The sequence below is a fragment of the Myotis nattereri genome (assembly GCF_964212035.1).
Source record: "Myotis nattereri genome assembly, chromosome: 2".
NCBI lineage: Eukaryota > Metazoa > Chordata > Mammalia > Chiroptera > Vespertilionidae > Myotis > Myotis nattereri.
In genome coordinates this window covers 163,925,615-163,940,697 of record NC_138076.1, presented here as the reverse complement: position 1 = coordinate 163,940,697, position 15,083 = coordinate 163,925,615, and the positions used below count along the sequence as shown (strand labels likewise).

At 53.7% G+C, this 15,083-nt stretch overlaps 1 protein-coding gene across 1 annotated transcript; it reads right to left on the bottom strand.

Moving 5' to 3' along the window:
* Positions 1 to 871: 871 nt before the first annotated feature.
* KRT78 (keratin 78) lies at positions 872 to 8,717 on the bottom strand (the record flags this gene model as incomplete). The annotated part of the gene is made up of 9 exons (XM_081082288.1): positions 8,184 to 8,717; positions 7,567 to 7,781; positions 6,456 to 6,516; positions 5,666 to 5,761; positions 4,462 to 4,626; positions 3,997 to 4,122; positions 1,478 to 1,698; positions 1,182 to 1,216; positions 872 to 1,101 (listed from the first exon to the last, which is right to left on the bottom strand). The coding sequence occupies exons 1-9, from the start codon at positions 8,547 to 8,549 to the stop codon at positions 872 to 874; spliced, it is 1,515 nt and encodes a 504-aa protein (XP_080938414.1). The 5' UTR covers positions 8,550 to 8,717.
* Positions 8,718 to 15,083: the final 6,366 nt, after the last annotated feature.

The window sequence follows — 15,083 nt, the reverse complement described above, 5'->3', positions numbered from 1 at the left end:
GAGATGAAAGTTGGGGGTGAGGTGAGAAGACCCAGCCTTGTCACCTTGGATAGAGCTGGAGCCAGGGCATCAGGAGGAAGGGATTAGAAGAAGAGACAAGACACAAAAGGGCCTCACCACCCAGATCACAACCCAGGGTGTCTGAATTAGCCATAGGAGGCTGGCCTCTGGCCTTGGAGCCAAGGCCTCTGAGAAGGAAGACCTGGTTCTCATGGGTGGGAGGGGTTATGCTGGACACATCAGAAGCAGATGTCTCCAGACCCACTAGGAGGGCAGGATGGTTTGGTTTTGCTTGCCAGAGTGGCCCCAGTCTTGGAACAGTGGCTCAAGTGTGGTTTGTACCCAATACAGTTTGTGGGAGGGAATGGAGAGGTAAGGAGAGGAAGGAAAATTCATCTCCAGAGAGAATTGGGGCTGCTTCACTTCACAGAAAAGCTAGAGAAATGGAGGCTCAGAGGCAGATGAGTAGGACAAGGGCAGGTGCCTCTTGGTGTAGACTCTAGGATCTGGTCAGCGGCCCTCAGACCTACCCCTCCCCTCAAAGGACAATAATTGGGTGAGATGCAGACTGGCCAAGCCAAAACCAGAGTTTTCCTAGCTCATCTTGGAGGCCATGGAGAGAGGAGAAGATGAGGCTGGCTAGCTGCAGGATGGAGCAGTATGCACTGGGCAGGCAGCAGGCAAATCAGACAAATCACTAGGCAAGACCAGGCCAGCACTCAGAACAGCAGGCAGACATGACTTTATTAATTTTTGCAGCATCCCCTGTGGGCAGTGGACACACAACTGGCCATGCAGGGATGGGATGATGGCGTGGGGGTAGGGCTGAGAATGTTCAGGAAGGCAGGAAAGCAAGTGGCTGCCACGGTACTCAGTATGTAATGGATGTCTTAAGACTTGATTCGACAGTCTCCTTCAGGATGGTGCGGCCGCTGGAGCCAGAGCCAGAGCCAGAGCTGGACACAGAGCAGGACCCCATCACAGGGCCCTGTCCAGAGCCCAGGATGATGTTGGAGCCTCCAGTCACGACGCTGGAGCAGCTGGACCCACCTCCGAGTCCACAAGTTCCTCCAGACAGGATGGCACTGCCTCCCCCCACGGCTGCAAGAAATACACCAGTGTCACAGTAGGGTCCTCGGCTCCCCATGGGGATCCCTCCCTGAAACTCCCCTGATACTCACAGATGGTGACCTGGCTGGTCCATTCCCCAGACATCCTGGGGGAGAAAGAACAAGAGGAACTGCTGAGAAAGGAGCAAGAAAGCCTCTCGGAGCAGCTCACCTACTTTCTCAGCAGATAAAGTCCACGGTCCCCAATTTAAAACCCCTCCCAGCAGAATGGGTTGCCCTCAGTGGTTTAGAATGTGAGGAAATCTCTCAGGATTCCCCTCACAAGGAAAGCTCTGTGTTGGCATTCCATCCTCCACCAGCACGTTCCCCACAAGAAACACATCCCCAGGTCCTCTGACTGGCCCCACCTGCACTCCTCGCCCTCCAGCAGCCTGCGGTAGGTGGCGATCTCCACGTCCAGGGCCAGTTTTGTGCTCATGAGCTCCTGGTACTGTCGCAGCAGCCGGGCCATGTTCTGCTTGGCGGTTCTCAGAGCGGCCTCCAGCTCAGTCACCTTGGCCTGGGCATCCTTGAGAGCCAGCTCCCCACGCTGCTCGGCATGTGCGATGGCAGCCTCCAGGTTGGCATTCTGGGAGGGATGTAGACATGAGGGAGGAAATGGCAGTAAGCACAACACAGCCTCCCAAAGCACTTACTGCGGATAAAACTTGAAGGCTGGGGTGCAGCATAATCACATGAGCTCAAAAGTATCCTTGGCCCCTCCTACGGCTCTTATTCTACAGAAGAGTATGGCCTCTTCTGCTTCCTTAACTCCCATAATGGGTTGAATATTGTCTCCCAAAACTCTCAGGTCCACCAAGAACTTCAGAATGTGCTCTAATTGGAAATAGGGGTTTTTGCAGATGTAATTAGTTAAGGCTCTCAAGGTGACATCATATTGTATTTCAGGTGAGTCCTGAACCTAACGACTGGTGTTCCTAGAAAAAGATGAGAGGGCACGGGCACAGAGAGAAGGCACCACATGAAGATGGAGGCTGAGACTGGAGTGATGCGGCTACAAAACCAGAAATGCCAAGGAATTGCCGGAGCCACCAGTAGGCAGAGGCCAGGAAGGATTCCAGCTGGCTCCTTCAGAGGGAGCATGGCCCTGCTGACTCTGATTTCTGTGCTTGCAGAAGTCCAGGCTCATCTCCAGATTGAGAGAATAAGTTTCTGTTGTTTCAAGACACCAACCTTGTGGTACATTGTTACAGCAGCCACAAGAAACTAGCCCACCCTTTGCCTCCTCAAGTGATCACTCCGGCTTCTTCCCTCTGCCAAGCCTCTTCCTGTCCCGTTCTGATCATTACCTACAAGGCTCATCTTGTTGGCCACCACGGCCCTGGATATTTTTGGAGCAGCCCCATTTCAAATATTTTGTCCTGTTTTCAGAGTTTATCAAACTATGTACCTCCATTTTTAGTTTGAAAAATACATTCTTTGTACTCTTCTCTCCAATCCCACAGAAAACTCTTAGATGAAGATCCTTGTCTAATTGGCCATCCAGCTGATTGGCCTTCATGTTTGGTTCGGAATGAAGGCATTCCCTAAAGGTTCTCATTATTCTTTCCCACACAAGCACCCTGTGGATGGGGAGCATCATCTCCATTCTACAGATGAGGAAACTGAGGCTCAGAAAGGTGAGTGTCAGAGTCAGGACCCTACCTAAAGCTGAAGTCCAGTCCACCACTCTAACTAACCCTCAGGGCTCTGCCTGGGGCCTGGCACAGGGGGTCCCAATTCATCAGGCTTGTGTGCATGAAAAGGAGTAGTAATAGGAGCAGGGGGAGTCATATCCCCAAGGAAGGTTCAAGCCTTTGGTGGGAGGAGCTCTGGTTCCCAGACATGGGGACGTAGTTCCACCCTAAGTTCTGGCAGCTGGGCTTTGAGACTCCCCGTATTCGTGTCATCTGGGCAAACTTAGTTTAGAAAGCAGGTTTCTGGGCTCCACCCTTAGAAACCCTGATTCCCTCTGTCTGACAGGAGGCGCAGGGAACTATTTTAACAGGCAACCCAGGGGATCCAAAGCAAGGAATCCAAACTTAAGGGCAAAGCACGACGGCAGCAAATTAAGTATCAGGCCCTGCATCACACTCCCAAGAAGAGCAGGTAAGGATGGTTGGAGTCCGAGTCTGGGCTTTGAGTGATCTGTACTCTAAGGATTTTCCCCTGAGGGCCCTGCTGGCAATGGATGGGTCATGTGCACCTTGGGAGTCAAGCCAAAGTTCTCAGAGGAAACCGCCTGTCTCTGTGGTCTCAGTTCTCAATGCTCTGTTGACCCCAAAACCGATTCTTCAGATTTGGGGAAAGTGAATACAAAAACGCTTGAAAACTTAAGAACTGGAAATCCTTCGCATGTAGAAATGAATTCTCCAAGAGGAATAGGAAACTACCTCCCTGTCCTTGCCATCCTCTCCCTCCATCCCTCTCACTCCTCCCCACATTAGGCACCAACAGCATTACCTCCTAAGGAGGGCTCAGCCCCCCACTCTACTGCCCATGTCGCCTGCTCCTGGCTCTCACCCTCCCCAAAAGGGAACCAGGAAATTCAGTGAATGGCCTTAGAGGCCCTGCTGGGCTTGATGCATCAAAGTCAAAAGGAGGGATAAGAAAAGAGATAAATTAACCCTCTCCCCAAGGAGCCTAAAGCAAGATGTACAACTGGACGTGGAATCCAGCACAAGCAGAGCCACCTGGAGTTGTTCAATGCAGAGATCATGCAGCTAGAATGCATAAGAGGAAGGCTGAAGTACCCTTAAATGGGGCTTGAGGTTCTCTCTAACCCAAATTACTTAGAGTCCAGCCAGTTATCAAGGTTCACACCAGCCCAGCGGTGACCGCAGCACAAAGGCAAGAGGCAGGGCTCAGGGAGCTCTGGGACCCTCACCTGCTTCTTGAGGTCCTCAATCTGTCTCTGTAGTCTCTGGATTGCCTGCTGCAGCTGAGAGATCTGAACTTTGATTTCCTTCATGCTGTTCCCATGGAGCTGAGCAGATGCCTGCAGCTCCTGGTACTGAGGGGGACAGAGGTGACCATGAGTTGAGAGGACCTTCCCCTTTGACGCCAAGACCCATGCCCCCCATCCGTTGCTTCCTCACGTCCTCATTTGGAACATGGGTTAAACCCTGAGGCCAGGACATGGTGGGATGCGCTTGCAGAAGTCCAGGCTCATCTCCCACAGGTTTCCTGCATTGCCTCCCTCCCGGAGAATGGAGATGGCCGTGCCCACCCAGCTCTGGAGCTTCAGGAAGGTTATCAGAACTACCCAATGGACCGAGGTGGACAACCGCCCTGGGGTGTGGGCATGAAGACCCAGTCTTTTCCAGCATGGCGCTGCCCCTGGCCCTGGCACCTTGGTCTGGTACAGCGTCTCAGCCTCGGCCTTGCTGGTCTGGGTGATCTCCTCATACCGGGCCCGGACCTCGGCGATGATGTCGCTGAAGTCCAGGCAGCGGTTGTTATCCATGGACAGCACCACGGACATGTCGCCGGCCTGGGTCTGCAGCTGGCCCAGCTCCTGCCAGGAAGACTGACTCAGCGTCCAGTTGCCCCAGCTCCCTTTCCCCTTGGAGCCCCGGGGAAGGTGGGCAAGAGGCCTGACTCTCTGCCCACACTCCATCAGTGGGCAGCCCTCATTCATGCAGGGTGGCACTGAGCACGCCCTGCCATCTGTGGGGCTGTCTCCTTGTCTGAAATGATGGCTATAGGAGGTGGTCTCAATGACTCTTGAAGCATGGGATTTTTTTATATTGATCTTAGATAAAGAGAAACATCGACCTGCTGTTCCATCCACTGATGCACTCTTTGGTTGATTCTTGTATGTGCCCTGAGTGGGGATCAAACCTGCAACCTTGGTGTATAGGGACAATTTCTAACCAAGTACCCGGCCAGGGCTTGCAGCTTGGAATTTAAAGGAAAATGTCCTGCAAGGCCTGAAATCATCTGGTCCCCGTCACTCTTCTGACCTCTTATCACCCGACCTCCCTCTCACTCCAGCTGTTCCAGCCACACGGCCTCCTTGCATTTCCTCAGACCCCAGCACACAGGGCGGGGGCCACTCCCTCACCCTGGGATCTAGGATTCCTACCTGTGAGGATAACTTCCTCGCCTCCTTCAAATCTTTGCTCAAATTTTATCTTCTATATCAGGCCACCCTGACCACCCTATTTGAAATTGCAACCTGCCCTACCCCCCACATTCCCAATCCTCCTTTCCCTGTTCTAATTTCCCTTTTTTCCGTGGCATTTATCACCTTCTAACATACTTATTCACTAAGTCTGTCATTTATTGTCCATCTCCCAGTAGAAAGCAAGCTTTGTAACTTTGGGGGGGGGGGGGTTATTCACTGGTGTGTCCCCAGAACCTAGCAACCCACATAGTAACTTCTCAGTAATTGTTTGTCAAACAACTGAATGACCAGAGTCTACGTCACCCTAACTAGGCTTCACCCCTCCTGGCCACTCCCACAGTGGCCACAGGAAGGCTACCCACCCTACCCCCTCCCTACTACCACCTGCCCTCAGAGACCACCACTTCCACCACTGGCAGATCCTCACTTCTTCATACAGACGCCTCAAGAAGCAGGTGTGCTCTCTCAGGGACTCCAGCTTGCCTTCCAACTCCATCTTGCTGAGGAAAACCTCATCCACATCCTGGGGGAGGGAGACAGAAACCATGTATCCCTACTTCCTCTCTGTGCCCCACTCTGGCTGGCTGGCCCAGGAGTTCTGTTCACAAACTGTCCAACATCCCCCCGCAGCCATCTCCAGACACCGGCTTCTTCCTTCTCCACCCCGCCCTGTGCTTTTGTCTAACATTGACCCGCACCGCCTTCAGGAAGCCTTCCCTGATTAATCCCAACCAGTTCTGCTTCTTGTACTTCCCCCCACCCTCTCTCGCAGTGACACCCAAAACACATCACATGATCCTTCTATCGCAGAGGTTCTCAACCTTCCTAATGCCGCGACCCTTTAATACAGTTCCTCATGTTGTGGTGACCCCCAATTTCATTGTTACAAATTGAACATAATTAAAGCATAGTGATTAATCACAAAAACAATATGTAAAAATATATGTGTTTTCCGATGGTCTTAGGCAACCCCTGTGAAAGGGTCGTTCGACCCCCAAAGGGGTTGCGACTCACAGGGTGAGAACTGCTGTTCTATCGACTCCTGTCTTGGGGTCCCTATGTCGACTTACTAAGTAGATGTTCCACTTTCCTGAGGGACCCCGGCAGGCAGCGTACTCTTCATGAGGATCTCCCACCCTCTGCCCTCCCAACCAAGGACTGGGCTCTGCACTGTGAGTACTCAGGATGCAGATGGAGCAGCTGACACTCCCCCTCACCTTTTTGAGAACCACAAAGTCATTCTCCACCGTGGCCCGCTTGTGGGCCTCCTGTTCATACCTGCCAGGTAAAAGCAGAGAGATGCTGCGCTCAGAACCGATGTGCTTCCTCCAAGCACGACCTCCCTGTAGAGGCCGCTCTTGCCTGTAGATGCTCCAAAGCAGGACACACACCTGCCTGTGTCTCTACCCTTCCTATCAGGAAGTCTTTGTCACATCCTGGCTATGTCCTCTGTTCTTTCAGCCCGTGTCCCCTTAGTGACGTAGGCCGCTCTTCTTCACATTTACAGGCACACACACCTTTTCTCACCGCTCACAATGATGGGGCCGAAAGCAGGCAGTTTGGATTTTATCAGAAAGATTCTACAAATCATCTTGCCTGAGTCATAGATGATTGGGTGGCCAAGCAGACCTAACACCTAGGTCTCCTGTCCCCAACCTTGGGTCCCTTCCAGAGCCCACGCCACCTCACATCCCACCTTCCTAACAGCCCTGGGAGGGAAGAAGGGCAGGTGACATCTTCCCATTTTTCAGATATAGAAACTGAGGCTGGGCGAGGTAAAACGACTTGCTCAAGGCCACACAGCTGCCCTTTGCCCACAGCCACTGAACCCAAGCCTCCTGTTAGTCCAAGGTTCTCTCCACACCACCAGGTGACTTTGGTGGGAACCCAGAACCACAGCTGAGCTGTGAATCATGCCACGGGCCTGGGGATGGTCCCACAAAATAAATTCCCTTCCACCCCTGATACCAGAGAACATCTGAGTCATTTTAGCCTACAGCCTGCTCAACAGGAATTTCTCGAGAAAAAAACCCATTGAGGCATTATTTAAATAAGCCCCTCCCAGCGCTGGCCAGAAATCTGGGCCTGGGAGCTGGGGCCTGTTGGCTCTCAGATCTGGGCAGCAGGGGCAGCAGGGGCAGCAGGCTGCTTACCTGCAGCAGGTGGGGCACTCTGAGAGTCAGCGTGAATGAGATGCAGAGGGGCTAAAGGGAAGCCGGGGAGGGGGGGGGGCTGGGGGGAGCGGGCAGGGGAAGGCCTCAGCTAACAGCTCCCATCCAGCTCTCTGAGACCCCACCCAGTTCCCATGGGGAACTTTGGTCTACCTACTTGGCCTTGTACTCCTCCTCCTGGTCCTGGCAGGACTTCAGCTCAGCATCCAGAGTCCCTCGTTGTCTCTGGAGCTCCTCCAGCCACTTCCTGAGCCGGCCCAGGTAGTCCTCAAAGAAAGACTCCAGGCCCCGAGGGCTGTCACTCACCCCCAGCTGCTGCAGCAAGTGCCACTTGGTCTCCAGGACCTTGTTCTGCTGCTCTAGGAACCGCACCTGTGCATAAGCAGAGGGTCCCTGAGGCCCCTGTGGGACTCCCTGGGCAGAGCCTCTGGAGCATGAAGCCTCAGGGACCCTGTAGTCAGTCCACCTTCCCCTGCCCCACAACCCAGCCTGGGCAGGGGCAGCCTCAAGGCTCTGAGCACATCAACACGATCAGAAGGATTAACAGGGAAGGGTCTCCCCACTGCTGGCTGGCAGCTTTCTGCTGCTGAGCCCCAACCATGGGGCTGCAGGGCCTCCGCATAACCAGGGAGACTCCAATTAGACCAAAGAGGGACTTCTTTGCTGCAGAGGTAGATTAGGAAAGTGGTAGACCAGACGTCCCCATCCCCAAGTCCATCGGGAACTTCCTCCTAGGGGTGCACTGAGGCAGGATTTAGCTGAGTTGACCCTCACCTTGTCAATGAAGGAAGCAAACTGGTTGTTGAGGGTTCTGATCTCTTGGGTCTCCTGAGTCCTCACCACCTGGAACTGGGGGTCAATCTCAACCTTCAATGGGGTCAGCAGATCCTGGTTGATGGTCACTTCCTGGATGCCCCCTGGAGGGCACAGGGAAAGCCCAGGCCCACCACTCCCCACCCCAAACCACACCCCTGGCCTTCCCCCTGACCCCCAGGCCATTCCACGGGAGCCTCCTCGGCATCCCCCGAAGGAATTGAGGCTCCTGCTGCTGAAGCTACCCCTGCCTCGGCCTCTGGAGCCAGCAGAACAGGCTGAGCGAGCACTGAAGCCCCTCTGGGCCCCGCCGGGGGAAAGAGACATGGCAGAGACTTGCAGTCACAGCAGCGCACAGGCAGAGGAGAGTCAAAATGTGCGGTTCCTGCCCTGAGGCCCTGGCACAACACTTTTATCCCCTCCCGTGCCTGGGCTGGGCCCTGGAGAGCAAGATGTTCTTGGCCTGACTGTGTCTGTCACTGTCTCCAGCTGACCTGTCTGACACACCTGGAGAATAAGTGCCCAGCACGTGCAGAGCCCCAGGAAGGAGACCCAGACCCTGACGGAGAGCTGGGCCTGTCCCCAAGACAAGGAAGTAGCCAGAGGCCTGGACTTCAGTACTGGGGATGGGGAGCAATGGCCCTGAGCAAAATCACTGAGGGTCAGTCAAGGAAGACTTCCTGGAAGAGGAGACAGGGAAGAAAGGAAGGACATTCAAGGGGGAAAAGGGTGGAGGGGGTCAGACAGAGAACCTGAATGCCTTGGAGATGTTAGACAGAGGTAAGCGAAGCTTCTCAAGGAAAAATCTACCTATAAGAGCTGGAGAAGGAAGGCACTTTGCAGCACTGAGAGGCCAGGACTTGTTACTGTCAGGGTTGACTAAAATATACTTCAGGGTTTGGAAACGAAACAGAAAAACAGGGTGTCCAAGTCCCTCCTCTTGCCCAACCCAGCAATCATCCATGAGGCACCACCCCACTCAAACCGGGCATCTCCATCCCGGATCACAGCCAATGGAGCATGAGCCCAGCCTGTGTCCCTTCCACAAACACCCAGGGCCAGCCCCTCTCCAAGTCAAGCACCGCATTGTCAGGTTACAGATCAGAGGCACCCAGGCTATGAAATAAAATGCGTTTAGAAACATGCTGCCTTGGGGAGCTGGGAGCAGAAACAGGAGCTTGGGGTTCCCCATGGGATAGATACTGTCTCTGCCCTGACAGTCTGCTAAGTGGAGGAACCCCAGAGCGCGTCTAACATTGAGTGGGCCTCCTCTGCTGCAGGACCCCTGGAAGGAGGCATCCAGCCCCCACACAACCACCACCCCCACCCTCACCACTGAGGCTCCTCCACTGCTGGTGAGCAGTATCAGGCAGCTCTGTTTGTTTAGAAATTTCTAAAATTTCTTCTGTACATGGCTAGAGAGTTATTTTTCCCTGTTCCCCCCCCACCCCACCCCCACCCCCACCCCACCCCCCCCCCCCCACACACACACACACACACACCTCCTTTTCTAGAGCCTGGTGTATTCCAAAGCTACAATACTGGAGCCTTTGATAATGCAACTCAAAGCAAGGTCAAAGAGAGACTCGGTATAATGCACACTCAAGACCCAGACATGAGGAAGTCAGTCCTAGCGGTGCAAACCATCCCAGAGATACTCCACCCCTCCTCCAGCCAGACAAGGGGAGCAGGTCACCCTGCCCTCCAGAGGATTAGAAGCCCCTTCCTCCTTCCCCTACATGAACCTGAACCACAGATGACCTCAGGGGAATCCGAGGCCTGGCCTTCAATGGGAAGAGCAAGGGAGATCAAGGGACTGAGGGGGCAGGTGAAGAAGAGAAGAGGAGAAAAGACCCAAGTATGGGATCCAGATGCACCAGGGAGAGGGAGGCAGGCAGGAGAGGGGGCCATCTAGAAAGAGAACCTGGAACATGGGTTCAATTGTATTGAGGACCCACCTCCAAGCCCTAACCCCCAGGACCAGTTCGCAGAGGCAAAGCGGGCCAGGTGCCTTTCTTCTGGGTCCCACGAATATGCCTGAGAATGATCTCCATGGACTGGACTGGACCACCCCTCCCCCGACCCTGGTATTAAAAAGGGGAAGACTGCTCAGTGGTTGAGGTCATAGTTCCACTCCCGGTCAGGGCACAAGCCCAGGTTGCGGGCTCGATCCCCAGTGGGGGGCGTGCAGGAGGCAGCTGATCAGTGATTCTCTCTCATCATTGCTGTTTCTATCTTTCTCTTCCTCTCCCTTCCTCTCTGAAATCAATTTTTTTTTTTAAGTTGAAGACAGAGCTCACACACTTGAGATGGGACCAAATCCACCTCCTTGGAACTTCCCCATACTTGAAATATTATTGAATATTCGAGCCCAAGTGAGCTTCAAGGTCCAATGCCCTCATTTTACACTTAAAGACTCTGAGGTCCCATTGGCTGTAGGGCGGGGTGCAGACTGTGCACCCTTGAGTAACCTAAGAGATTGCACCAGGTGACCTCTAAGCCTGCTCTGACCCAGTGCTCTGTGGTCTGAGTAACTTGCCTAAGGCCACCCACACGGCTGATGAGGCTGGAGCCAGGACCCCCAGCCAGCACAGACCACTGCCCACTAAGCCTTTGACCAGTACTCCACTTGTCTGTCTTGTCCACCAGTCTATCTAGCTCAGGGTCTGGCATACACTGGGCACCAGTAAGCACTTGTTTTAGGAGATGAGTTCTTACTCATGGAGGGACCTTCTTAAATGCCCAGGTTCTCAAATGCTGCTGTCACGTGTGTTTCCCCCAGTAGAAAAAAATTACGCAGTGATGCAGAGAAGGACCAAATTGTTTGGAGATTTGAATGCTCGGCCCCTCAGTCTGAGTTATCTGTTCCTGCACGCCAGAGTACACTAGGGATCCCAATCTATGCAGCAGCAAAGGCGCAAAGGGCTCAAACCCTGGACTTAATATTAAGCCTGGCAAATGCAAAGGCTCTAATGGGTTCTATCTATGGGGTTACATTCCTGCTCCAGGTTAACCATTCTCACCCACACCTGGAGCTCTGCAGTCCCTGCCACCTTATCCCGCCTTAGAACAAGCCCCTGGCCAGCCCAGCTCATTGTAGCTCCCCATAGCCCCTGTCTCTCACTGCATTTCTCACGGCATCCCCATACATTCCCCCTAAGTGGCCCCTAAGTGCCCCCTGGCCACAGCTACAACTCCCCGGCCTCTCTCTCTCTCTAACTGCTCTCAAGCCTGTTCTGCTTGTGTGGTAGAGTTTTTCACCCAAAAGCCATTTATTCACATTTATTCATTTACTCAACAAAACACGGTTGCGCACTACGGACAGGGCCTGTGCTGAGAGTGAGGAATTTAGCAGAGAGGAAGGCCCAGCCCTGGCACCAAGAGAGCCTAGAGCCTACTAGAGAAAGAGACACTGAAAAGGTCATTAGACAAGTATTTAATTGCAATTACGATAAGGAAAAATAAGTATAGGGCATGAAAGAGGCCTAACCTAGTTTATCCCTTAATTCATTCTCAAGGATGCCAGGAACACGCTTGCCTCAGGGCCTTTGCACGGTTGTTTCCTCTTCCGGGCATGCTCCTCCCTGGATACCCACGTAGCTGAAAGTCACCCTCCCTGGCTGCCCTCAACCAAAATTGCAACACTGAGGCCCTCCCCCCTCTGACACTTCTTATCCCCCTCCCGGCTTGCTCGCTTTCCGCTTCGCGCTATCGCTTCCTAACATACCATGTGTTTTACTTATGCCAGTCTCCCTGCCCTAGAATGTGAGCTCCATGAGGGAGAGATTTTGTCTCTTTCCTCACTTCTGTGTCCTCTGCACTTGGAGTGGCGCCTGGCTAGTCAGTGCTCAATAAGTATTTCTTAACTGAATGAATTCCCGTTCAATGTCCTCTTGTTTTCCTCTTATCTTTCAACCTCTGGAGATCCTTGTGACTCTTAATTCTGTTCTCCAAAGCGTTAATCACTCCCCACCCACCCACCCAAGGTTGGGAGATGCATACATTTAAGAAATATGGTTGTGTGTATGTGGGGTGTGTGTGTGTGTGTGTGCGTGAGCGCGCATGCTGTCTGCCTTTAGCCAACCTCCCCTCTCCAACCACGGTCAGCCCAGTGACTTCCTCTGATTTAGGGACCATGGAACCATCCCTCAGTTCAGCCTTTGCAGCCGAGAAATACATGCCAGCTTCTGGCCCAGAATATTCCAAATATCCCAAACTTCAGTCATTCTCATTTAATCCTCACCATCATGTCCTATATAATTCCATAAGACCTGTTATGTACTTAATGTTTTTCTTTAAATCAAATCGTATTCTGCCGCCCAGCAATAATGTTCTTGAAATTGTGACAGTTGTGTGCAAGTTCTAAATTTTCTAATTTAGCCTATCTAATAAAAGAGAAACATGGTAATTAGCGTACGACCGCTACCCTTCCCATTGGCTAATCAGGGCGATATGCAAATTAACTGCCAGCCAAGATGGCGGCTGGCAGCCAGGCAGCTTGAAACTAACATGAGGCTTGCTTGCTTCAGTGACGGAGGAAACCAACGTTCCCCACCTGCCTTGCCAGCGTCTGAGCCTGCAGTTTGAAACATTGTAACAAATATAGAAGCTAAACAAAACCCCAGAAACCTGCTTTCAACGAGCCGGGATCTCAGAGCTGGAGTTATACATTGTTTCGATTATAGAACCCAAACAAACCAGATACCTGCTTTCAGCAGCAGAGGCCTCAGAGCTGGAGCCAGAGCTAAAGCTGGCCCAGAATAAAAAAAAGAAAAAAAGGAGCAGTTGGGAGCTTCAGTTCTCAGCCCCTCACCCAGACTGGCCAGGCGCCCCAGTGGGGACCCCCACCCTGAAGGGTGTGTGACCAGCTGCAAACAGCCATCATCCCCTCACCCAGGCTGGCCAGGCACCCCAGTGGGGACCCCCACCCTGATCCAGGGCACCCTTCAGGGCAAACCAGCCGGCACCCACCCATGCACCAGGCCTCCATCCTATATAGTAAAAGGATAATATGCCTCCCAGCACCAGGATCAGCGGAGCCGCGAGGCCTCCCAGCACCGGGATCAGCAGAGCCAAGAGACCTCCCGGCACCCGGATCAGCATGATAGGGGGCAGCGCCCAAACCCCCTGATAGCCCTGCGGCTCTGTGTGTGACAGGGTGCGGGGCCCCAACTCCCCCCCCCCCCACGGGCCCTGCTCTGTGTGTGACAGGGTAGAGCCATAACCTCCCCATAGGCCCTGCCCTGAGTGTGACAGTGGTAGCGCCCCAACCCCCTGATTCGCCCTGCTCTGTGTGTGACAGGGGGCAGTGCCCCAACCCCCTGATGGGCCCTGCTCTGTGCGTGACAGGGGGCAGCGCCCCAACCCCCAGACTGGCCCTGCTCTGTGCATGACAGGGGATGGCGCCGCAACCTCCCCATTGACCCTGCCTTGAGTATGACAGGGGGTGGTGCTTCAACCCCCCAATCAGCCCTACCCTGAGCGTGACTGAGGGTGGCATCGCAACTTCCAGATCCGCCCTGCTCTGTGCATGTAGGGGGCAGCGCCCCAACTCCCAATCGGCCCTTCTCTGAGCCCGACCAGGGGCTGCACCTAGGGATTGGGCCTGCCTTCTGCCACCCGGGAGCAGGCCTAAGCCAGCAAGGCGTTATCTCCCGAGGGGTCCCAGACTGCAAGAGGGCACAGGCCAGGCTGAGGGACCCCCCCCTTTCCCCCCAGTGCACAAATTTTTGTGCACTGGGCCTCTAGTATTCAAATAAAAGGTAACTATTAAAATGTAAACTGCTTGTCCGTGTGCCAACGGCCTACACTGCACCCTCTAGGAAACAGACGTCAATCCAACCCTGTCTTTGCTGCACCAAAGCCAGTGAGGGCAGGAATAGAGCAGCACCCTCCTGCCAGGCGGGCCCATTTCTAGCCTCCTCATAATTGTACTTCTCTTGGCCTGCAGGGCAGGAGAGAGGAGGGAGCCATGAAAGCCCCCTCACTCTGTCCAGGTCAGGAGAGCACTCACTCCAGCACCCTCTGCGCTGGTGCCCTCCTGCCTGCTGGGCTGGGGGCAAGTAGCCCCTGCCCTCCTCACTGCACTGGCCATGGAGCGTGGTGGCGCCAACCAGAGAACGAGCTCGTTGCCACAGGAAAGAGATGCCCACAGGCAAGCCAACCGGCTGCCCCCACAGCTCCTCCACAGCCCAGGAAATGAGACCCCAAAACTGACAGGCAGCACGTTCCCAAGACAGAGGCCTTGAAGAAGGGTTTTCGGCGTTTCACCTGGGAGTTCAGAATGTAAATGTAAGGCTCCAAGTTTCAGGTTGAGGACGGAAGAGGGGATGATGCCCAACTCTAGCTTTGGGATACAGTCAGACCCTGCCTAACGACAGGGGCTCGTTCTGAGAAATACGTCGTAGGTCATTTGTCATTGTGTGAACCCCTCAGAATGCACTTCCATAAACTACATGGTGCAGCCTACTGCACACCTAGGCTATATGGTGCAGCCTATGGCTCCCAGGCTGCAAGCCTGTACAGCATGGGGCTGTGCTGGATACTGTAGGCAATTGTACGACAGTGGTATTTGTGGATCTACATATAACTAAGCACAGGAAAGGTGCAGGAAAATATGGGGTAAAAGTAACCCACACAGGGCACTCACCGTGAATGGAGCTGGCAGGACTGGAGGCTGCTCTGGGTGAGGCAGTGAGTGGGTGAATGTGAGGGCCTGCGACATACTGCCCGCTACTTAGACTTCATAAACACTGTACACTTAGGCTGCACCAAGTTTAATTTTCAATTGCACTACAGCACCAGGAAAGCTAGATCGCTAGGCAACAGGAATTTTCAGCTCCATTATCTTATGGGACCAGT